A 25214-nucleotide genomic window follows, 5' to 3' on the forward strand; every position below is an offset into this window, starting at 1 on the left:
CAGCCGTAGTCCTATAATCGGAAAGTAGATTGGGATAAATGCACATTACAGAAGCCAGACTGTTGACATTAAAATTTGAAGCTTTTCTCTGAGGTATTTTAATTTTTTTGCAAGAAGTCTGCTGTCAATAGCCTGGTCGCTGATTGATGTCAGAGATGTGAATAATTCGGCAGGGCTTCCCTATCAGAGCTGGGTGTCTAACATATGCGGAAAATGATCACTATGCATTAGTGTCTCCAAACGAAACTTCTGTGATTTCCGTATATGTATAGTTTGCTTTTGTCTAGCATGGTTAGCACACTATCTTCAAGCAGACTTTCGCTGCTTTTCTAATCCTGGACAGTTTAGGTGCTACGCCCTTACCCCCTCCCTTTATTTAGGCCTCCATCTCACACTTTCTCTGTTTTTAAATTCTGCTGAAAAATATAACTTTGTTTGACCTCACTTATGATTACCTTCCTCCCTCCCACAATACCACCCCTTTGCATGCATCCAATCTTGTCCTTGTGAAGCATTTTGAGAACGTATCCTACATGAAATGCTTCTTGATAAAGTTGTTATTGGTTGTTGTATTAAGGATTAAAGTTTGATCTTCATCACCAAGACAACTTGCATTTGTATAGTATCATTCATGCAAGAAAACATTTCAAAGCATTTCAGAAGTTGCGCGGGTGGCCAAGCAGTTCATTGTTAGAAATAGCATCCCTCCTACATGCCTCCGTAAAGCGGTCATGCGTCACTAGAATTCCCCATCACTGGATCTGAATTTGACTTCGAAGCCTGTTGTTATTGTAACATTTAAGTTGTTGGCATTTTCTTTACTTATGGTCTGTGTGTAAGATTTGCAGAATTTGTTTCAAATTTAAAACGTTCTCTTATGAGTTATTGTTTGGAGTTATAAAATGTAGACTATTCAGTGCGGAAGTTGACCGTTATCTGTGTTGGTGCTCATTTGGCCGCAGGAGCTCTTGAGTTTATTCCATTTCCCTCCTCTTTACCCCATAACCTTTATTTATCCCGAACTACAACATCCCATTTTAAATGTTGCTTTGAGCACAGCTTAATTCTTTTGGGAAGCAGCCTTCTAAATTGGATTTACTGCATACAGGAAATAGTGGTAGCGATGACCTGGTGACCCAGAGTTCAGACTGACTGGTGTTTTGAGTTGCCGATGGAATAACTAGTCTCTCTCTCTTGCGCACATCAATTAATGCAGAAGCGCTGATTGTCAATCATGCCCAATTATCCCAATTACTACATTATAAATAGGGCTGCACTCTAGTTTTGTTGAATGGTTAAATAGAGGTGTATCTTGGGGTGGATTAACTTCAATGATGAAATCTCTTGATATGAGGTCTAGTTTCTTATTAATTTGATATACATGTGCATAGTGTCTTTGAATTTGTGGATCTGAACAGTTTGCTGGAATATGCAATTTGAGCTGCTCCTCTCTCAGGAATGTAACTTAATTATTGCTTTTTGTTTTTTTTAAATGAATGCTGACATGTGTATTGAGGTATGGAAACTGCCAGTACTAGCATCAGACTTAGTGCGGCTTTTTATTCTTTGAGATCCACCCAAGGCTCTGATTTCAAGCTTGATTTGCAACCCAAATGCTGCCCAGAAAGTCAGTAGAATGCCATGTATGGTCTTTTTACTTTTGAATACCTTTTTAAAAAAAACAGTTTTGTTTTATAAAGTTATCAGAGAACACTAAATCTTGAAATTTGCATTACATCAACAGTGGTTTGCTTCTACTGTATTTGTAAGCATAAACCTTTATGGGGGTCGAGGTGTTTGTGGGTCAAACCAAAGTAAAATGGTCAGCAGATGTTGCTCTGAATACAAGAACATACGGTAGGTCATTCGTTAATAAAATTGTATTTTCTTGCAGAGTAGTTGGTTAAGAAATGTGGAGTTAATGACGTAATTTACAAAATGGGCTAAAGCAGTTCCTGAAGCCATTTTGTTAAAATAATGATATTCTTCATATTTGATATAGCACCTTATCACATCGTTGAGATGTCTCAAAGTGCTTCACATGTATACTGTAAAGATTGGCTTTCTGGTCACTCACTCCATGTCCCACAAACAACCATGGAGTGGTTTAGAAATACTGAATGAGCTAGGGCATTTAGTTAAACACTTAAAGATACTCATTGCATGTTGAGATTTGCCATTCTGAACAGCAGCAGTCTACATTTTAAATTTATTTGGTAACTTTTTCCAATCATAGGGAAAAAGAAATAGGGAACATAATCCACAATAGTATTTAAAAAAGGGAATTGGCCAAATCTGCTGTGAAGTAAAAATACAGAATGGGGAAATATATATGGGGAAAAGATGGGGGCAAGGGACTCATCCGATAGACCTTAGAGATGGCTGGCACAGATACAGTGATTCAAATGAATTTCTTCTGTGCTGGGATCTTCAATAATTACATGAAGCGATGGAGGGTGAAGCTTGCTCTGCTCCACCATAGCAATTTGCTTTAACCCCAGACTGAGACTTGGAAGTTTTAGATCTGCATTATTTTTACAACAACAACAAGATTCCATTTATAGAGCGCCTTTCACGTCAGGAGGACGTTTCATTTAAATATGAAACATATAATGCACAGCTCGATTCATGTGAATGGACATGATATTATTCTGCCGCATCAATTGCACTCAACAAAGAATGCAGCCAGCTGGTCCCTGCTTTATTTATTGTGGAAACTCGAAGAAATTATATATTTAAATTGTAGAGACAAGTTTTCCATTATTATGAGATATAGACTATAGAATTATGGAAAATATTTTCAATTTCCTGGTCATGTTTGTGATATATTTACAACACAAGAATGGAAAATTATTTGCCTTTTGTACTGGAGCCTCTACTCTAAAGCACCTATGGAAAATATGCTACAGTAAATACTGAAGTGCTTTGAGATGTGTTAAAATGCTATATCAAATGCAAAGTTTATAATTTTATTATTGATTAATTTGCTGGAGTATTTTCAGTGTGCTACTGAGATGGGATTAAATTGCATCTGCAGAAACTACATCGCATTTGATATCCTGGGTAGCCACAAATTGGTGCTGGAATATTTTCTACTGAACAACCATAACATGACACACTTTCTGTCATTCTAATTAATAGGTAATGCCATATTTTCATTTATAGCATGAATAATGGGAAATGTGTACCTAGCATCAGTGCACATTTGCAGTATAACTTTTTCAATGTTCAAGAAATTGAATTTATGATTTTTTTTAAAAAAATTCAGTTTTCAATGAAGACATTTTAAATTTGAATAACAAATTGTCTCCTTAAGTTGTGATGCTGTCAATATCCTGACTGCTTCCCATGCATAATATTAATAAGGGCCTTTTGCTTTACTTGTCACTCCATTTAACATGTAACCAGTCGCATTCTAGAAATCGTCCTACAAATTGGCATCTCTTGCATCGCAGAGATCTCCCACTCTATCCTGTGACTAATGCAGGAGCTCGGTGGAGGTCGGACTCACATTGCAGAGGTCTCTGATCTATTTGAAGGCCGCCCCAGGGCTTCCCAACCTGCCTCCCACCCCACTCTAATAGACCAGAGGCCTCTGCAGTGCATCAGTGCATGTGTGCCCAACCGCCGTCGACTGCCTGTACCAGTTACAGCGCCCCTTGTGGCCCAGGTGGACCTACGTCTAACTTGTCACTCCGGATAACTAGTTGTTGAGCCCTTTTCCTGTGGAGTGACGAGTTATCACGAATTTACTGATTCAAAATGAATCTCTTTAAGAAGTGTTGTTGCTCAAGGATTCACGGTCAATCTTTTATAACTGTGAGAAGCATAAAACTGGGGGTACTATATTTTGAGTGTCTGAATATTATTGTTAGAAGTTGGAATTTCTGCATGGCAGCTGGGGTGTTGCATGTCATGTGTGATCTGTTTGGCTTTGGGAAGTGTGGTATTTAAGATAGATGTGCAAATTTTAGCTTGGTGTTGGTGATGTAATTGAAGAATGGCAGATTAACACCAGTACTTTATCAGATCATCAGTTTTGACTTTTCAGTCACGGGCTTAATTCAGGCTGCCCTGGTTGTAACGGTGGTTTGAGTCCCCATATTAGGGCTTGCACTAAAAAAACACCTGTCAGTGGTTATGGGTTATCAATTTTCTACTGACTACACTTCTTGCATGTTGCATGTGCACATTGTGTGCAGGAAGCTGGACAGAAACAGGAAGTATATAATAGGCCTACACTACACCCTACAAGTAGACTTATGCTGTACATCATAATAGGGTCCGTCTGCATTCATACTTGAGTGGTCTTTCAGTAATTTTGGTTTACCAAAGCAAAATGTGTAAATTATTCAGGAGTCTTGAACTTTTACCTTTTAATCTCAATCTCATTTTCTCTTTCGTGTACCATGTAAATGCTATAACCATGAATGAAATTTGAAAATTTGTGCTACGAAAGAGAGAAGTAAAAGTTTGTTTTGGGAGGACAAAGGAGTCTTGAATGTTTTCCAGATCAGGATAAATTAGGTAAGAATACCCAGTGAAATTGTCATGCTAAAAATCATCCTGGTGTTCATGGATGCATAGAACTGTTGAAATGATAGATTCATTTGAGAGTTGATTGCAGCTTTCATGACTTTAGATGGAACAGAGTTGGGGGGAAAAAATAGATTGCTTTCTTACATCAGATGAACATGAGGAAATTATAATGGCCTACTTGTTTATACTGTGCTGGCAGTATTACCAAAATTGATCTAAGTCACGAGTTTTATTTTGCACTTATATTAGATATTTCCTGCCTGTTAATATTTTAGTTTTTCTTGATGCAGCAGTTTTTCTTTAGAGATGTGGGCTGGAGGATGTTGCTCCCAAACAACTGCTATTTTTTTAACTTGATTCATTTTGCTCTGGTTTACAGAAATAACTTTCAAAGTATGGTTTATGTTTGTAGTGTGGTTCAGCATTAGACATGCATTAAAGTGGACTCACAGGACTTTTGGCAAACACAATTACAGATCTATGTTAACATTGCACTATACCTCATGGAATTAACATACACGTAATTCATGTTATTAAGATATATAATTAACCACAAAAGAGAAAAGGGCCTACAACTATTCTGTCTTTCTTCCTAAATGTATTGAGGCTCTGCGGTTTCTTCCCCAACAAGAGCTTATAAAAACTGAGAAATTTCTTGTGTCACATTTAATTACTGTAATCTGCTTTATAGTTACTCAGCTAAGAGCAGCTTTCTTGATGGAGGAAAACAGTGTCATTCTCTTGAGAAGCTCATATGCAAATAGATTAGAACTTGTAGACAGATGGTTGTGTTCAGCATTGTAACTTAACACTGCTAAAGTGACCCAAAGTTCAAGTAGCTCTTTGAATAAATAGTATTGTGTTACACAAAAGTGCAAGTTTAAGTCCAGTATCAGGAGCTGCTTTATTTGGCTGCTTGGTTGCTTTTCTAAGCGACTTATTTTCTTTCCATTTTTCTTCATTGCAATCTATGAATATATTCATCTGAACTTTTCAGAATATCATTGTAGTTTACAAGAAAATATATATATATTTTTGGAGGGTGTTTTGGAACTCCTAGTCTTTAACTTGTATTGTTTGGAAAGGCTTTGTTTGTTGCAGAAGAAAATTCTAGATCCTTATCATTATTTAGTATTGATCTTTCCAGATATCAAGAATCGGATATGATAAAATGGTATGCAAAAGCAAGATACGCTTGCTTATCAAAGGAAGAGGGTGTTGATCACAAACAAAAGTAGCAAGAATATAAAATCTAAATGTTTATCATAATCCTCGAAAGTTTGGCATTTGTTGGTATTGACTTCTTCTAATTCTCTTCATTTGGATAACTCCTTTTGTAATTATTCCCAGGTGTCCATCTTTCTATACGATACATAATGGCTACTTATGTTTTAATGGAGCAAAAAAGTATTATATGATTATTCCTGTCCCTCAATATGACTTACCCTTGCACTTTTTCTTATATACCCTTGTTTGATCGCATTCCAAAGACTGTGGTGATAGATAATGTGAGAAAGCACACAAAAATTAATGTTATAGAAAATGTAAGAAATGTACAATTGAAAATAAATAATTTTGTTTCACTTCAAACTCCTGTGCACTAATGATCTAAATCTTTATGATCTCTTGACGTCTGTAAAATTACTGCTCAATACTTCTTTTTTCTCTAGAAATTTTTTTACCAAGAAGATAAAAGAACAAACACCTCCTACACACAGTGCTCCTGGTTGGAAGTTATTTGGAAAAATTCCACCAAGAGAGAATCCACAGAAAGACTCCAAAACAATCCAACAGGTAAGTAGTTGAAAGCTATACACGCCACATTATTCCAGCTTCTCCATTTTAATATATGCTTTATAACTTATTAAGGTTAAATTGTGTTCTTTGATATCCAAGCTATGAGTGGCACCATCCAATTGATAACTTGAACACATTTCTGGAATTATATGCTTCCTGTTTCAACAAAGGATCTGAGTTATGGACCACTACATTATAATGGGATGAACATGGACATTGGTTTCATTGATGATAGCCTTAATTCTAATGCAGTCGGTAAGTGCAGCAGGAGATGCTTTATAAAATACGACTTGTGCAAAGAAATCTAAGTGGGTTTCGGTAGGAAAATGAATGGGACTCTGGTGCATGTACAATTTAGGAGATTTATAAAGGTAAGGTAGCTATAGTTGTAAACATAATGAAGAACATGGTTGACATTGATTAAACCCTTGTTTGTATCCTTGGCTTTGACCTGTTTTGCTCCAGGATTACCCCAAAGAGCAATGACAAACCCAGGTTCATTTTCCTTGAACAACCTCTGTCCATGTGATATTTTATTAGGATTAAGTTCATGATCACAAATGGCTGCCAGCCAACTCAAATGCTGAGTCATTTCGGAAGAGAATCATCTAGTTAACTTAAAATAGTTTAGCATTGCTTGAAAACTAATTCAGACACAGCTGATGTGCTTGTAGTAGTAATTGCGTAATCCACGGTTGGGCTTTTATAAAATTAGAAATGTATTATTCTAGGTCCACAAAATAAAAATAGCCTCCAGTCCCACTTTCAGGTTGTCAGGTTGATGCTAACTGGCTGGCATCCAGTGCATGTGCCAGCATGCAAGAACGTAGTCAGTGAGCATAACCAGTCTCAAACATTTCTAGCATTTGAAATTCACGTGACATTGGTCACAACTAACCAGCCAGCTTCGTGAGGGTGTGCACAGGAAGGTGGCCAGGCAGTGTCAGAAGCAGGAGGTTTTCTGTACTTCTGGTACAGTGCACATCCATAGTCTTAAATCCTAACCAGAAACGTGATATGTAACCGACTGTTTAGAATAAATGGCACACAGGCAAGCTTTGGGTAACATTTTTTTTAATTATGTACTTTATGTGCCTTTTCCTCATCTGTCCTGAAGCCTTGATGTTGCTGATTAAACGAGTACTGTGATTTATTTATGCTCTCCTCCCACATCACACTTGTCTCTGCTGCCTCCAACCAACACAATGCTTCAGGCTTTTCAGCATGAGCAACTTTGCTGGCGCTCAAAAGTGTCTTTCTGGCCTCCTCGAGGTTATAATAGGGTTCAAAGGTAACTACAGTTGGCAACCAAATCTTGCAGCTGGTGTTTTTCATCAGCCAGCAATGCAAGTAAACACTATAGGACTTGGCCATATTTCATAATTTGTATTTCCTTCCTCTTTCTTCTTATAGAAATAACTAATGAGACACTAATTGATAAGTTTGACAAATTTTTTTTTTGCGTAGTTTGCCAGGCAATTGCTACAAACATCAGTTTTACAGCTGTAACTTAAATCGGTCACCAAATATCTGTTTTTGAACGCCTGGTCAGTTTTGATGATTAGAATTTTTTTTGCTATTACAGTTTTAGATGAAACTCTGGAATGCTGTCTCCCTACAGCTCAGTGTTACTCCCTCATTTTGTTATTAAATGCAATCGCAAATCCTACATCATTGAGTGTGCTTATGGCCAGCTCCTTACCCCTCTTCTGGGTGCAAATAAAACATTCTGAAATGTTACCTAAATGAAGGGTGCTGTATAAATGCAAGTTGTTGTAAATAATCAGATATTATATAACATGCTAATACATTATTAAGCTAACTTCAGACAGCCAGATGTGGTCCTTGGAAAGTTGCTCTCCCTTCTCTCCTCCCTCCTCCCCCCGGGATCAAATAATCGCTTTGAACTGGTGTTTTATTTATAATTTTTTCAACTCAAGCATGTAATTGAATAAGTCTGCTGGGAATAGACTGGGAATGTATATTGTGGGTACGTGTAACGCACACCTGGATTTATATATTGAGCTGTGATCAGTCAGGTGAATGACTCGCTGACTCAGTGGGATTCAGACTGTAGTAATATGTAGTCTTGAGTTGAGACATTTTATTGGTTTTAAACTTGAGAACCACAAGAATTTGCTCTGCATATTTGTTAGAGTGGAGTCAAAATAGTGATCTCATACTTGCGGTGTAAACTGAACCTTTGTTTTTGCTTTCGAGTCTGCAATCCCCACAGTGGTGCAAAAACCACTGACCTTGAAAATGAGCAAGAAACTTTGTGAATGGAAGCTTGCTAGCAGCTTTTCAGAAAACGGTTGTTGAACTGTTTAGTACTAAAATGGTTTAAATAAAACAAGTACTTTTACTTATTTTTGAAAATTAGGTTGACAACTTGACTTGCTTATTATTTCTTTGTCCGTGAGGATAGTAAATAATTGTATTTTGCAATTGAGTTGAGGGATCAGAACTATTCTTTCTGTAGAACTGTGTAATAATAATAATAATCCTTGCATTTGATATAGCGCTTTTCACGTCGGGAGGACGTCCCAAAGCGCTTCACAGAATATACTGTAAAGTGAATTGACCGTATATTTGTGGGCGAACGCGGCAGCCAATTGCGCAGAGCAATGTCCCACAAACAGTCATGGATTGAAAATGACCAATTTATTATTGTTTTGGGTTTTGGAGGGATTATTATTAGTCGTGTGGAGTAAGGAAACTTGCCCAAGATTTCGCCCTGCCTGGAATTGAACTCAGGTCTCTCACTTGCAAAGCGAGTGCTCTAACCACTGAGCTACAGGACTCCACTCAGGATCTGCCCAAATTGAACACTCATATTTGTATACTCATTCTCTGCTGTGACAATAAGACTCTTAGATGTAGAATAATTATCATACCAACACTACTGAATAAACATGAAATCCATCGGTTTGTGTACTAAATACGGTGAACTTTTCTCTGCATGTTAATGATTGGATTTTACATTTTAGTGGTTAGCTTATGATAACTTTCTAAATCCATTTGCTGCAAACATTTTCAGCTCCTGAGTGATTTAGCCAATGGGATGTAAATATAAATGGGCACAAAAATAAGCGAGTACTATCGTATAAAAATTAGCAACTGGATCATTAATTCCATGTAAAGAGTAGGTAGATTGCTAGTGGTGGTAGTATTTAATTTTGTAATTAACATGTACAAGTCTTTTTCCCAAAATAATACCACGGTAGTTGTATACTGGATCATAAACACTGTTCTGCAGGCAGAGAAAGCACTCCAGCATTGAACAGGTTTATTTGTGTTCAGCAAAATAATATATAATGTTCAAATAATCATTTTATAAGATAGGAGTTAAATTGTAGCAAGAATTAATACTTTTGTATCAATTTCTGCAGGAAAAGTAAATTACCGAAACTGATTGTGAAGCATATGTAACAATAATAATAACTTTTGCACTTGATGTAGTGCTTTTTACGTCTTTTAGATGTTTCAAAGCGCTTCACAAAATATATTGTAAAGTGAATTGACTGTATATTTGTGGGCGAAACGCAGCAGCTGTGCACAGTGTCCCACAAACAGTCATGGATTGAGTGACCAAATTATTTGTTTTTTTTTCTTGAGGGATTATTATCAGGCATGTGGAGTAAGGAAACTTACCCAGGGTTTCGCCATGCCGGAAATCAAACCCAGGTCTCTTGCTTGCAAGGCGAGTGCTCTAACCACTCAGCTACAGGACTCAGGTGAATCATGTAGTAATAATAATAATAATCCTTGCATTTGATATAGCGCTTTTCACGTCGGGAGGACGTCCCAAAGCGCTTCACAGAACACACTGCAAAGTGAATTGACTGTATATTTGTGGGCGAATGTGGCAGCCAATTGCGCACTGCAATGTCCCACAAACAGTCATGGATTGGAAATGACCAATTTATTATTGTTTTTTGGTTTTGGAGGGATTATTATCAGGTGTGTGGAGTAAGGAAACTTGCCCAAGGTTTCGCCCTGCCTGGAATTGAACTCAGGTCTCTCGCTTGCAAAGCGAGCGCTCTAACCACTGAGCTACAGGATTCCATCATGTACCAATGAATGCTCAGGAATGTACAGTATGTAGTTTACATGCATTCTGGCACACTATCTAGGACAACTTCTATTGGGATTTTGCAACAAACTGGCTCAGTTCTGTGCAAACCATTTCTTGAGTAACTGAGACAGTTATCATGCTTGTCAATTTGTTCTGTTTAGGATTAGCAATTTTCATGCTGGATATAAGAAGAAAATCCAAGTTACTACCCTGTGCAAATGGAATTTTAAGTTGAATCTTCAAAGTAAAGTACAAGTTATAGTGAATGATTTCCATGCGACAAGAGGGTAAACTGATTGGTCTTCATGGGTAGGATTGGTCTTCATTGGACTTAATCTGTGAGTTTGCTTTGGACCGATTTACAGCTGATAGTATTTTCATCTTTCAGCTGTTTCACATTAGTCATTGAGTTCTGCCTTTATTTTGTTACCCAAGTCACGTGAGCCAACACCAACCATATCCTTTTATGTAGAACATTATTCTTTGATTTTCTTTTGACGTCATAAGATGTAGCAATAGATTTTTCAGTATCTATTATGTATGCAATGAGAAAGATCCCTTATATAAATATTGTTACAAGTGAAAAATGAAATCAAAAACATGAAAAGGCATTAATGCATTTAATTTAATTTGTTAGTTCTTGAACTATTATAAATGTTAAAGTCGGACGTATAATAAATATTCTTTGTTGTGCAAAAGCCTGTAGTAAGAATGAGGGGCATTAAGCGAAGGCTCCTTCAGTCAGCAGTTTGAATTTTGGAGTAAACCATGCTGAGCTTTAGAGAAATCTGAGCACTGTTTGGCCTGTTTTATTCCTGTCTCAAACATGGTAGTCACTCACTGGTATTGGTCCATAAGCATAAAAAGGTGGATGTCTGATTTATGTCAATAAGTAGGTAGGGCAGATGCACCTTTGCATGTCATGATGTATATTGAGTGCTGTGCTTGCACAATGTTCCTCCGTGTCAGCCTATTCTCTTGTCTTTTTCTGGAGGTTGGGCAGATGATCAGTGAGATGCTACTGATTTACTCTAGGATTTTCATGCTGAATATACTGTACTTTCATACCAGGATATTAACTGAGCTCCGTACTAGATTGAATTCAATAGCTATTATAATTGTTGTTTTGTAGGAGAGCTCAGTCAGAACTCTGAGCGTAGCTTAAGTAGTTGGTGCCATTCAATTCAAATCGTCATTAACCCACCATCTAGAGGAGATAGGTGCTTTAGAATGAGTTTATATAACGCAGGTTATCACTATAATTGCAGTAAAATGATTTATTTATTTTTTTAGCCCAAAAGAGACATTTTTGACTGCGCTTTCAGTTATCTTCCCTCCCACCCCCAGCTCAGGTGTGAAATGCTTTGAGTCATCATACTGATGTGTGAGAGATGCTATATAAATCTAAATTGTATTGTATGTGTTTTCATTTGTGTGTGGAGTCCTGTAGCTCAGTGGTTAGAGCATTCGCCTTGCAAGCAAGATTCCTGGGTTCGATTCCCGGCACGACGAAACCTTGGTCAAGTTTCCTTACTCCACATGCCTGATAATAATCTAGAAAACGTGAAAAGCGTTATATCAAATGCAAGGATTTTTTAATTATTGTTTTCATTTACAAAAGCAATTGTCTTCATTACTGCCATGGTATCGGGTCCTGATAAACAGCAGACTGCCCAACTGTGTAGAATGATAACAGTTTGGAAACTTACTTTTACATTCACCTTCAAGCATTCCATATCAGTCCATACATATATGATGTAGAACTAACAAGTAAGCAGGAGAGAGAATTTTGAAGCATCTGTTTTCCTGCTTTGATACTGACCAGCTTCTCCCTGATGAATCAGTAATTTTCTTTGGGCTTAGTATGCTTTCAGGTTGGTTGTACATACAGCAAACAATGGAAATCTAATTTCTCGTGTTTCTTTTCATAACTTAACCCTTCAAAATTTCAATTTTGTGTAGATTCCCCATTGAGTTTTAATCTTTATTTCCATAGCTAATGTCACTTACATTTTATATTACATTTGAGGTCATTAATTGAAAATTGTGATTTATTTAAATAGATTGTGTTTATATTGGGACAATCATATTGTAGCTTCTGAGTGTGCATTCTATTGTATCCTGCTGCAGCTTGTCTTCGTCTCGTTTCCCCCCCCAAAAAAATGTATTTTAAATTGTGTGTATGTATCTTGTGTTTCGTTTTCTCTGATTTGACTCTGTTTCTCTCATCAGGACAGCTATGGTTGCAATCTTGCGTCAGTGTCTGCACCTAACCTGTTCAATACAGGGGTATGAACTTACTACATTTCCTTCCGTCAGTTTTGAAACCATGCATGACACTACTGTTGAAGTGTGTTTGTCTTTCACCTGCACATTTCTTTATTTTAGCATGATGTGCGCAAGCCATATTTCTGTACTGGCATAACATTGAAAACCCCATTTGAATGCAATAAGAGAATGCATCTGAACTCGCTTGTCACAATGATCTTCACTGAACACTTCAATTGCCATCTGACTAGCTAATCATTTAGTTCACTTTTACATTAATAATACAGCATTAAAGTCAAAATATTGTTATGTTGGTTGTGATGATAAGTGACATAAGATTTTTTTTTAAACCCAATTTATTGTTTGCCCTTGGGTTAGTTACTTAACTAAGGATTTGAAAAGCAACAGAAGCCATTTTAGTTAATTTTGAGGTTGCCGTTGTACCTCCTTAAAACCTACCCACACAAAATGAACTTATTTCACCGGTGTGCTGTGGAAATTTCTCCCTCCTGGTTTATTTTAGCATGACAACAAACCTGCAATGTCCTGTAAATCAAATCCATCAAAAGAAAATTAAGTACTATATATTGCTCTGATAATGAATGTAATGTTTATGCTTGGCAACAGAGTAAAATCTGACCCCATTAGTATTGTTTACTTCTAGCCAAAGCTTAATGTACAGGACTGCCTGCATGTATTTTCTTGCAAATATCACTATGCTAAATTGTTTAAATAATTTACATTACAAAATACATTATTACTGAAATAATTCTCTGGAAATCTGCATTTTATGTGATGTCTAATTTGTTGTGCTAGCAAAAGAATGAAGGGAGGGTCAGGTCTGTTGTTCTATAACTATTAATGGTGTGTTTGTTGGAAATACTGAAATTATAGCATAGGAGAGACCTAAACAGGTGCTATTTTATCAACTGGAACTAACTAATCCCAATTCCCTGCTGCTTATCCATATGAATTATTGTCTTCGTCTTGAAATATTTATCCGATTCCCTTTTTAAATGGTTCAGATGCGGCCATTTGTTTACATGCGCCTAAGCTTGTATTTTTCAATGATAGGAATGTTAAATGTATTGTATTAAGTTGTTGTAATTGGTTTTGTTTTTAACAACTCAAAATTTTCGTTTCGCCCACAAAATATACAGTCATTTCACTTTGCAATATATCCTGTGAAGCTCTTTGAGACGTCTCGAAGACGTGATAAGGCGCTATATCAAATGCAAGGATTATTATTATATATTTACAAGAAATTGCTGGCTACTGGCCTGTACTTTTTTTTAGCTTTAGAGAATGTTGAAATGCAAATTAGTATGGATTTATTTTACATTTTGCTATCTAATTTGGAAATGATTATACCACTCCTGAAGGAAACAGATGTGAAATTCATAAAACACCCAGTTTATAAATGATCTTAGAAATGGATTATATTGTGTTTGGTACATGCAAATAATGCAAAAAAAAAAACTCCACTGATTAACATATAGATATCTGTCAAAACTGTCTGCTGAATTCAGTACTTTGGTATTGTTGATGAGAGTACTAATTCCCTTATAGTTTTGGAACATGCCATTGCATAGTGTATTGTGCTGGTGAATTAGTTCTTTCTGAATCAGTTGATTTAGTTTCTGATGACTGATTATGTTTTGTGTGCAGATATACCGCTTTACTACTCTCAGAATTCTGCCAGCATGCAAATACGAAACCCTGATTTTTGGTTGTCTGTACAGTCATTTCTTTAGAAGGGAACTTTTGCATGAGTGAAATTTTTCAAATGAGTAATAGCCCACAGATGTTCTGTGAAATGCTGGAATGCCAGCTGTCCAATTGTTGCATTCAGTGTGTTATCCTGAGCTACATAATGGTTTAATTGTGGGACTATCTAATGGGCTTTAGATCGGAGAATAAATAGTGCAATTTTTAAAACTTAGAAGGTTTGCAATGAATGGAAATCAATAATGGCACCAGTTATAAGAGGGACTGAGTGGCACCATGTATTCTGAAATATATGTGACCGAGTTATTTTGTTTTTTTGCAAATGCTATTTAAGTCATGGTGAAGTGAATTTATAAAATGTTTTATAATTTGGAGATTTTCAACAATTATTTCTAGTTATTTTTAAACTTAAGGTTCTGTCTTAAATTTGTCAGAATACAGCTAACAGGCTCTAACTGAATTTTTTAAAATTTCATGTTATTTACTAGATAGGTGGTTGAATCTAATTTTATGACTTGTGCATTTTAATTGTAACAAGTGATTTCTATGTTTATTAAAAAAACTGGAATCTGAGAGAGGTTTCTGCTTGTGGTTTTAAAATATTAACTCTATTTTCTGATCGAATGGCAGGCCCTCTCACTTGTTGCATGATGGCTCAATATTCCATCATAGATCAAGTATGGACAGGAGAATTACTGCTGATGTATTACTACTGTCCAACATTGAGACATTGAGATCCTATTCTGCGTGACGAATAAATGGAAGTTGTTGTACTGGGCCTGTATATTGAGAGTTTCAGAGTACCTTCAGGTTACATTTAAACGAGAGTGGAAAGTGCCACACTGCCATCAGAGTTTTAGGAGCCTCCTATATCTGAGCCAGGTTTGAAATTGTACTAACAGGGGTAGTACAGTATAGTGCAGGGACAGGCACAATAGGTTCCTATTTGCATTTGTTACTGTACAGCAGTATTCAATAGAAATCACTGACTAGTCACAGGTGTGCCTACTGGTTTAGCCACATGCATTAATTTTAGTACAAAAAGACTTACGCTTGCCCGATGCAGGTAAATGTAAACACCAACTTAATATAGTGTCCTTATTATGAGTACTGATCTTATAAGAGTTGCCAGCTGGACTTGTTTATGCTATGAACTTGGCATCCAATATCCTAAAATTGTGCATTAATTGCATAAGAATGTAGACATTCAGATTATTTAAGAATAAAGTAAATTTAGGTGACGCCTTTGAAATCTTAAATGAAAGTTTTTTTTGTGAGAAAGTATTTGTGTTGTTGAAATTCTTTTCAAAAGAAAGTCTATCCTTCCATCTTTCCATATTTGAGTTGTCAAATTTGGTGGTCGCTTAGTAAATTTAGTTCAGCGAATATGTAAACAAAACCTAGATAATGTGAAAGTTCTGTGCACTTGTATTCTCATTTCTTTAAAGGTTTAGTGGGATTTCTGAACTTTTCAAAGCTTCTCATTCATGTTTGTGCCCAGAATGTTTTCATCGCTGCATGATGGTTTAAGAATTGCTGAATATGTTTGATTTATTGTCTTGGAAAAACAATCTGAACAGAGTTCTTAAAATGCAAAAATCCAGAATGAGAGGGAAATTGTCATTTCACACTATTTTACCTGCTGTTCCAGATTTATTGTAAAAATATTTAACAGTAGATATTACAGGTGGTGAAAAATGTCTTCAGGGGGAACGAGACAGATATGCAAATCCTCTATTCAAAAAGCAAAACTTTTAATTGGTTTACAGCTTAGAGTACCCAAGAAATATCTTGTTGCCTAATTTAAAACAATTGTTATTGCATCTCAGTTTAATCTATTAATGACTACTGCTGGGTCTACCTTTCCTCCTGTGCTATCACTGTCATAAATAACTGTTTTGAAACGTAAACAGGTTGTTTTTGAATGCATTTCTTTGTTTCTGCTTTCTTTTATGTAGGAGAAAAGCTTTGAAGCACTTAAATGTGAAAATATTGGAAGTGTGTACCATGTTAAATGTTTATTTTATTTCTGCAAACAAATAGGAATATGAAGCTCGAACTGGTCGAATGACCAAACCCTCACTCCAGGTAGGCCGGCGACGAAATCTTGAGTTTGAACCACTGTCAACCACTGCTTTGATCCTGGAGGATCGGCCTGCGTAAGTATCTTCTGTAATACACTGCAGAAAATGTAATGCAATTGGGTGCAGGAAAGAAAGATAGAATTCACTGGGTTGGTCAGTTTTTTTNCTGGTTATTCACTTAGATTTGCCAATTTACAAATTTTAATCTGCAAAAACATAATCATAATTTTCTCCCATACCCATAATTTTTTTTACATATTTACTTAACAGTGCTTTGTTTGACTTTCCAATTGCAAAGTGCCATTTGCGTTGCTTCCTGCTTGATGGCAGGATGTTAATGTTAGAGGGCCACCCGTGTGTAACGCACGTGCACACTGCACAGGACGTGACGTTACCGGTGCTGCTGTGTGCAGTCTGCATTTGCGCTGCAGGAAATTACATCTATGGAAACCTTATGACTTGGAAATCTGCCATCTTTGTAAGGTTTGTTCAAAATCCAAGGGGAAAAAAAGGTGAAATAAACATTGATATTTATCCATTTATCTAAAGAAAGATAAACAAAATTGGAAAGGTCAAAATATAACACACTGAATACTTTCCTTAGCACCCGTTTTCTTTCTGATAGGATTGAGATTGTGTTACAGCTGCTTATTGAAACACTCATGTATGCCTGGCAAATCTGAAACATAGTGACTTTGACTCTAATTGGATTTAAACTAAAAAGAGACTATTTATCTTGATATTTTGGTCCCCATTTAAAGGCTCTCTCAAATCCCTCCTCTGTAAAAGATTCCTCAATCAATGCACTACCTCTGACTAGCTTGTTTCCTGAAAATCAGTGGTGTTTTGCCAAATTGGGATTAGAACCTCACCTGTTAGATTTTTAGCAATAACAATCTGGTAAATTTTCCTTTTCTTTATTTTAATCTTGAGTGCAAATACTTTATATGAAATATATTGAAATTGGTCATCAAATGTATTTTTTTAGTTGCAAATTAAACGAAGGAAAATAAAGGAAAGGAAAAAGTTAAGTGAAATGCATTTGTGAAGCTTTCAAGTGGCTCAGCTGGAACAGCTTTGTGGTGATGCTATAGTTGGCCTTGGTTTCCTGCATTAGAGAAGGGAAAATGTAGGCTAAGTTCTTGATCTCTGCTGGCCCTTACCCAAGATGAGTTACTGTCTTCAGGGTGAAAGAGGAAATATGAGGGGGTGGATGGGGAGAGAGGAAGTAAAAAGTTAAAATCAATAGAAAAGGTACTCTTTTCCCCAACCAAAAGATCATATAGGTTCAGATTTTAAGGGAAGTTGAAGTAAATTGTATTTGCCTGGCCTTGGGGTATTTGATACTATCCACAATAGTGAAATGTTCCTCAAGAGATGGGGGAGAGAGAATATAATGCTTTCTTTCTTGCTGCCTGAATTTCTACTTGTGGGTTAGTGGTGACGTGGATTGTGGAAAATTTGGTCCCCCAATTGCCCTCTCCTGGTCATATCAGGCTCTTGCAGGTCAAAAAAGGGAGTTAAAAACAATTGTTTGGACCAAATGTGGGAGGTTTGTTATTTCAATCTTATTCCCGTTTTCATTTACTGATCAGCAAATTTGTTTCTCTTCAGCTACTCTATTTCGTTTTGATAATTTGCAAGATGCAGATTATCTTTGCAAAATAAAGCCAACTTGGGTCATCAAGGCGATGCGGGCAAATCTTTCCTGAGCTTAATTTGGTTGTGACTTAGTTCAGGTGTAGCCAGCTGTTTTACAAGGCTTACAGCAGTAAATTATTTTGTCCCGCTTAAATATTAGGTGTCTTTTATTCTGTTTAAAGCAGCTAATGGTAGTCAAAATGAAGCATTGTTCAGTTGCTGTTTACTTCTATGAAAGGTATGACTTATGAAAAGCAATTTTTTTTTAAAATTTAACATTATAATAGGTTTGATGGGTGCCAGAACTGCCTAACTAGTTGCTTGCTGAAATAAATGGTCTTCCTAAAAGTAGTGATCGTGGAGTATGAAGTTGCTTGTACAGGCATGGTCTTTTTGAAAGAGCATTTTCCCTTCATAGTCTTTAGCTTTGAAGAAGACACCATATCATTAGCTCCCAACAAAACTACTACACTGCTAGCATGGGGAGGGTTTGGGATATTGAGAATGTTTTTCCATTGCAGTTTCTTACTGTTGCTAATACAACTACTCCACATTATGTACAGGGAGTTTTAAAAATCAGGAGGTATAATTCTGATGGTACGAGTTGCTTATTCAAATGGTTTTATACTGCATGTTACATGCAGGAAGAGGCGGTGGGGGAGAAGAGAGAAAGAGGATAAGTACTTTGTACAATCTAAAGTTGCTATTTTTCCAGGACTTCATCATTGTATTTATCAGGAAGGTTTTTGTTTTTTTGCAGACATCTCCCTGCGAAAAATGCAGAGGAAGCTCAAAGGCATCGACAGGAATATGATGAGATGGTGGCAGAGGCAAAGAAAAGAGGTGCTTTTCTAATCAATTGTTACTGTGAACTTCTGAGTGTTATAACATTTTATTGCAAATAATTTCTTGTTTGTTTAGTACAGAAAGTGGCCACCCAAACCCTGGTATGTCAAAATGCTGTGCAACAGTTTTCTTATTTGGTGACTTAAGCCTTAAGATTCATAGTCACCAAATATTTACTCTTCAAATGACCACCTTGCAATTCAAATTATATAATCAATATTGGGGCATCTGTTTGTGAGGCACACAATAGCAGCAATCTGTCGATAGTAACCATGATAATCAATAGCACTGTAATGCTGCACCCAGAGCGCAAAAGATTTGAGATGCAAGAAATGTTTTTGATGCTCGCCATGGAGGAAATGCAATACAATTTACATAAGTCCTTACATATCGTTTGGAAGTCTTAAACGTGCTTGATCAATGCAGAGACTTAAGTTTCACAAAACACCATGTCAGGAAGAACTAACTGGCCAAGACAAAAATAAATAAAGCAATCCAGAAAGGGATCACTTTTAAACTGCATGTGAAATTTTACTAATTAAGAGAATTCTTGTCAGACAGTGTTATGTACTTCATTTTCTGAATAATTCGAGTACCATTTAGGAAACCAGTACGTGGCAACCTGGAGCAGGGGAATGTTGCTTTCATTCCCAATCTGAACCATATTAAGGAGGGAGAAGCCAGTTTGATGTTTTTTGATCTCCCTGGGATAACAACAGATTAAATGGGGATTTCCAGAACTTTACATATGCAAAGTCTGGGAACAGACTACTGACCTTGAAAAAAAGAGACACAAGATGAGGTAAACAATGCTATAGGGATATATTACATTCATGATTTGGTTCGCAGACTTGTAACTTTGGGAATTATTTTGGTAGAGATGAAAGAGGCACAGAGAAGGAAAAAAATTATGAAGGAACGATTTAAGCAAGAAGAAAATATTGCTCACGCTATGATTATTTGGAATGTGGATATTCTTCCGAACTGGGAAACCATGTAAGTAAAGATATTCCATCCATATGGATCACTGTTTGAAAAAAATCTAATAATAATAATCGTTGCAGTTGATATAGCGCTTTTCACATCTTCTAGACGTCTCAAAGCGCTTCACAGAATACACTGTAAAGTGAATTGACTGCATATTTTGTGGGTGAAATGCAGCAGCCAATTGCGCACAGCAGTGTCCCACAAACAGTCGTGGATTGAGTGACCAAATTATTTTTTTTCTTGAGCGACTATTATCAGGCGTGTGCAGTAAGGAAACTTGCCCAAGGTTTCACCCTGCCGGGAATCGAACCCAGGTCGCTCGCTTGCCAGGCGAGTGCTCTAACCACAGAGCTATAGGACTCCACATTGAAATCTACAACTTCATTGAGAGATTTGACAATTTCTATACTTGATACTTAATTTTTATTTTCTCAAATGTTCAGTCGAAATACACGGAAGGTGCGTGAACTCTGGTGGCAGGGCGTTCCTCCCAGTATTCGTGGGAAAGTATGGAGCTTAGCCATTGGCAATGAGCTGAACATTACTCATGGTATGAATATTGTACAATTCAGTTACTTGATTTAAGTTAACTTAAAGGAGACTTGTATTTTTTTAAAAAAGCGTCACCTAGAATGGTTAATAAATAAACTATAGATGAGGTGAGATAAGGTATGTGACTAGATGGTAGTTAAAGATCAAGATTGTTGGAAGTGAAGTTTCTTTTTAAATTATTTCATTGTTGCTGTTTTTTCATTCACAGAGCTTTATGAAATCTTTCTGTCGAGAGCTAAAGAGCGGTGGAAAAGCTTCCGTGAGACTGGATCGGAGAATGAAACTGAAGGTAGGCCTTCCCTTGAAGCACCTCACACAGGCATAACAAATCAAGCTTTTATTTCATTCGTTCAAGTCGTCCAGATATATTAATTTCATGCCTGAGCAGTCTCCTTTAATCTGTTGATTCAAGTAGCATTTTTGCATTAATGATTAATTGATGCATCACAAACACTCCAACTAAGGTCAGATGTAAGTTGTCTCCATGGACTCTGTTGTCAACCAGTGAGACAGCATTGATTTTAATCTTGTTCCAATCTTTCTGGATCAGCGAATAGTGACATTTCTGTTGTTTGCACTCGTGACCAATTTATTTAATTTTCCTCTCCTTTATTAGGTCTTTGATTTTTAAAAACTTAAGGGATATGGGGATAAGGCGGGTAAATGGAATTAGGTTAGAAGATCAGCCATGATCTTATTAAATGGCGGGGCAGGCTTGATGAGCCGAATGTCCTGCTCCTATTTCTTATGTTCTTGTTTGTTTCCATTTGTTGCAATCATTCTTTGTTTAACGGTAATCTAATCCCACTCATGTGTTTCATTACAAAATTCTCATCTTTAACGCTAAAGCCTCCTATCTTCAGCTACTTTCACTGTCTACACCTGAGTAACACTAGAAAAGTGTGAGGTTTTATTTTTTTCCAACTATTGCTTTTTTCAAATGACCTTTCTATCAATAAAAGCCGCAGTGGCCAGACACGCCCTCCTGTTTCTTGTAATACAATCACTTCCTGGTTAGAAATGCTGCCCTTAACCTTTGCGTTTTGTCCACAAAATACAGTCAAACCATCTTACAGTATATCCTATGAAGCACTTTAAGACATCTCAACAACCTATAAAGCGCTATATCAAATGCAAGGATTATTATTAACCAATTTAGCATTCAGTTTAAACTACAATCATTTTAAACAATATGAAATCACAGCAGTGTGAATGCTTGTTTCTTTACTTAAATTGATGATTTATGCTTCCAAGGATGACTTTTGGAATCAGACCATGATTCAAACATAAATTCCCTTGGTTTTCCTTGATTTAACTTGAGGTATTTGGTTAATGATTTTTTGTTTTTTTTAAAAAATTGAGCCTTTTGCTAGAGGTTTCTTATTGACTATTGCTAACAGTTTTCGTTTCTAAGAATTGATTTTGGCATTTTGATGTTGGCAATCAAATCCACTAATTGTACTATCGAACTGCTAAATATTTTCTTAAAATAAGAAATTGAGCACTACTTCTGTACCCACCTCCATGTCACTGCTTTCTGCATTGTTAGGTTGAATGCACTGCGCTATTACATTACCTTTGCTGACACTAGTTGTTTACTATTTTGGTAAATGCTTTACTCTAGTTCAAATAAATACGCTGCCCGACGCTGAAAAGTTGCTTTTAATATGTTTTTAAATGTTTTGCCAACTCAGATTTTTCACTTTTCAAAACCAATTTAAAATACTTGTTCCCTACATCAATGCACAATAGAGGAGCTTTGTTCTCAACTTTCCACCTCCTTAAATTCTATTTCAGCAACCTCAACATCCATGAGTAATGTAGAACCATATTCACTGCAAATACATTTTAAACCTTCAAAAATAGATTAAATCAAACCAGACTAAATTAATTCTTAATCATGTCAGTCCATGCAATATTATCCAAAAATATCCTCAACTGTTTTATTTTGCTCTCTAATGTTTTGCCTCACTCTCCAAGATAATTAACTTTTGCTCTTTTACAGTCTAAAAGCAATTAAAGGTATCTTTGGAATCTAAATGATGAGATGCCCTTGTTCTAAATGTTTTGGGATGTCCTTTTTTGAATCTTAAATGTTTACAGGAAAAACAGGTGGGATTTAACTGGAAATTTAAATGTGGTCTTTCTAAAATATACTGATAGAAGAATCACACTGAGGATTCTTGCCTCCCCCCTTACACACACATACAGCACACACACAATTCAAGATCCAGTTGCATTCTTTACTGGGCAGGTATTACTTCATGTAAAAGGTGCTTTGCGTGGAATTTATTTTTTATGAGTTGGTTTCTTGATATTTACAATGTCTCCTCGATACAATGCTGAAAGTTCTAGAAATATATTCTTTGTAATACAATTAATGTTGAGTCGAGGAGAAAATTTAGTTTAGAGAAATTATGTGCACAAGTTGTTGAAACATTTTTGTCTTCATTTCTCTGGAATAGTATAATCACACAGATTACTATACATAAAAAATAAATGCAGAAATCCATAGCAAGTCAATCAGCATCTGAAATGGAGATAGGCTATCATTTGAATATGACTTTCATCAGAACATTCTATTGTTTCAGCACAATCTGCATTCTGTTCCATGTCTCACTTAGTGTAATGACTTATGCTCATTGACTTTTTAGATTCTGGAGCATCAGGGGCTGACCGAGAGGCCAGTCTTGAATTAATAAAGCTGGATATCTCCCGTACATTCCCATCTCTCTTCATCTTCCAAAAGGTTTGTAATTTTTTGTTTCTGTATTTATGGCTTAGTCCTACCATCAAATTATTGAAGGTCCTAGATTGTGAAATGTGAATTAACTTTAATCTTGTGTTTCAAACCTTGGGGCCCTCATTATTTGGATTGGTCCTTTAATTGGTTTCAAAAAAATTTAAAAAAGAAAAATGACCTTCGAAACAAAGTGGGTGTAACAAATGGGCAAATGCCTTTGCAACCTTTTCTATTTAGCCAATTTAACTGCTTTAATTTGGCTTTGTGTTTGTAGAGGTTAAAATTGTTTGTGCAACTGTTTTCACAAATATAACAAAATTATGTTTGTTTAAATTATGTTTGCTTAAAGGGTGGACCATATCATGATCTATTGCATAATGTGCTTGGGGCATACACGTGCTACAGGCCTGATGTTGGATATGTAGGTATTTGTAATTTTTATTTTGCATTGTTTCTTGTGTACCTGTCTGATTCACTGAACTATATCACAATTGCTATTTGAATTAGGAATTTTCACCAGTTGACCAACTGTTACATTTGTATTTAGAATTCCTAACGTGTATGAACATGAGACATGTATAGCAAATTTTATAACATTGAAATAAACTTCCACTTTTTACATTTCTGTAGTCTGTGGCTTTTAGAAAACTTTGATGTGCCAATCTACTGATTGTTTGAACAATATAGAAACATCATTTTATCTTCTGGTTCTGGTTTCAGTTATTGCTTAACTAGGTTAATCTGCTAGTAAAACCAAACCTGAGAATGAATCTAGATTTAACCTTCAAGCTAAGTCATTTGATTCCAGTTAAAAGTATTTGTTAGAAATTTCTCAATTTGTCAGTCGAACTCCAGATTCTAAGCTTAAATTTTAGAGAGCAAGTCTGTTTTGTTAGATTAAATGCTTGAATATTTTAGTATCTTCAAGTTTTTTAATATCTGTAGTTAACAAATAAAGTCCTCTACATTTGGTATCAGCTTGCATCTATTGCAAAGTTTTTTTTATATCAGGTACATAACAGAAATTGAGAGCACCAATACGAATCAGCAAATATTTTTTGCTGTCTGAACAAGATAAGATGGATTGCCCTTCAAAATTGAGTGTGGACTGTCCCTTTTTCTCTTTCTTTCTGGGTGATGCACAATTCAGGCAGCTGCTTCTTAGCATATTGATCCTCTTGTTAGGCCAACCGCATGGTGTTATGCAATATGCCGTGGGATGGCTGGTCATCTTTTTATGAAATAGTAATATTTTAGAACTGTATTGGAAGAGGCAGAATTATATTTTTACCATAAATCTATTGTGAAAAATTTCATTTGTAAACACTTAAATTGACTAGTTCATTGAGTTTTAAAATGCCAATTAATTCCATTATTTGCTATAGGTTCAAGGAATGTCTTTTGTTGCTGCTGTGCTGATTCTTAACTTGGAGGAAGCAGATGCTTTCATAGCATTTGCCAACCTGTTGAACAAATCCTGTCAGTTGGCTTTTTTTCGTGTAGATCACAGCATGGTAAGATACTGCAAGGCAGTGATATCTCCGAAAGAATTGCACAGCCAAATAGTCTACATCTATATTGGTTCTGGATTTGACCTTCATTATAGATCATTATTAAACATAAATGGAACAATTAAAATCTGAACTATGGTTTTCTTTCTCTTTCCCACTCTGCCCTCTCTCTGTGTTCATCCCTTTTTAAACTTGTAGCATTCCACTCTTCTGAAGGCAGTGAATTATGTTGGGATACAATATCACAGTCCCTCCAGTACCTCGAGTGGGGTTATCTTGTAGGTGAGCTTTAATGGGGAAAGGCATCATTGGACTATTTGTTGGTGGTGGGAGGGGATCGAAACTTCTCCATTTTGTCCTCATTCAACATCATGGGTTTTCAAGTAGGGAAGTGGGCTGACTCATGGTGATGGGGAGTGGGAGCCAGGCTGTGCTTCCTT

At 36.3% G+C, this 25214-nt stretch overlaps 1 protein-coding gene across 1 annotated transcript in view; it reads left to right on the plus strand.

Annotated features, from left to right (window-relative positions):
• Positions 1–25214, plus strand: part of tbc1d12b (TBC1 domain family, member 12b) — a 35767-nt gene that overhangs the window by 6820 nt on the left and 3733 nt on the right. Inside the window, exons 2-11 of the mRNA XM_042336847.1 lie at positions 6210–6333; positions 12647–12703; positions 16454–16569; positions 18896–18978; positions 19860–19977; positions 20412–20518; positions 20729–20809; positions 23175–23269; positions 23613–23684; positions 24649–24777. Of these exons, the coding sequence (XP_042192781.1) occupies positions 6210–6333; positions 12647–12703; positions 16454–16569; positions 18896–18978; positions 19860–19977; positions 20412–20518; positions 20729–20809; positions 23175–23269; positions 23613–23684; positions 24649–24777 (982 nt within the window). The remainder of the gene's footprint in view (positions 1–6209; positions 6334–12646; positions 12704–16453; positions 16570–18895; positions 18979–19859; positions 19978–20411; positions 20519–20728; positions 20810–23174; positions 23270–23612; positions 23685–24648; positions 24778–25214) is intronic.

This window comes from Callorhinchus milii, unplaced genomic scaffold (genome assembly GCF_018977255.1).
Source record: "Callorhinchus milii isolate IMCB2004 unplaced genomic scaffold, IMCB_Cmil_1.0 Scaffold7, whole genome shotgun sequence".
NCBI lineage: Eukaryota > Metazoa > Chordata > Chondrichthyes > Chimaeriformes > Callorhinchidae > Callorhinchus > Callorhinchus milii.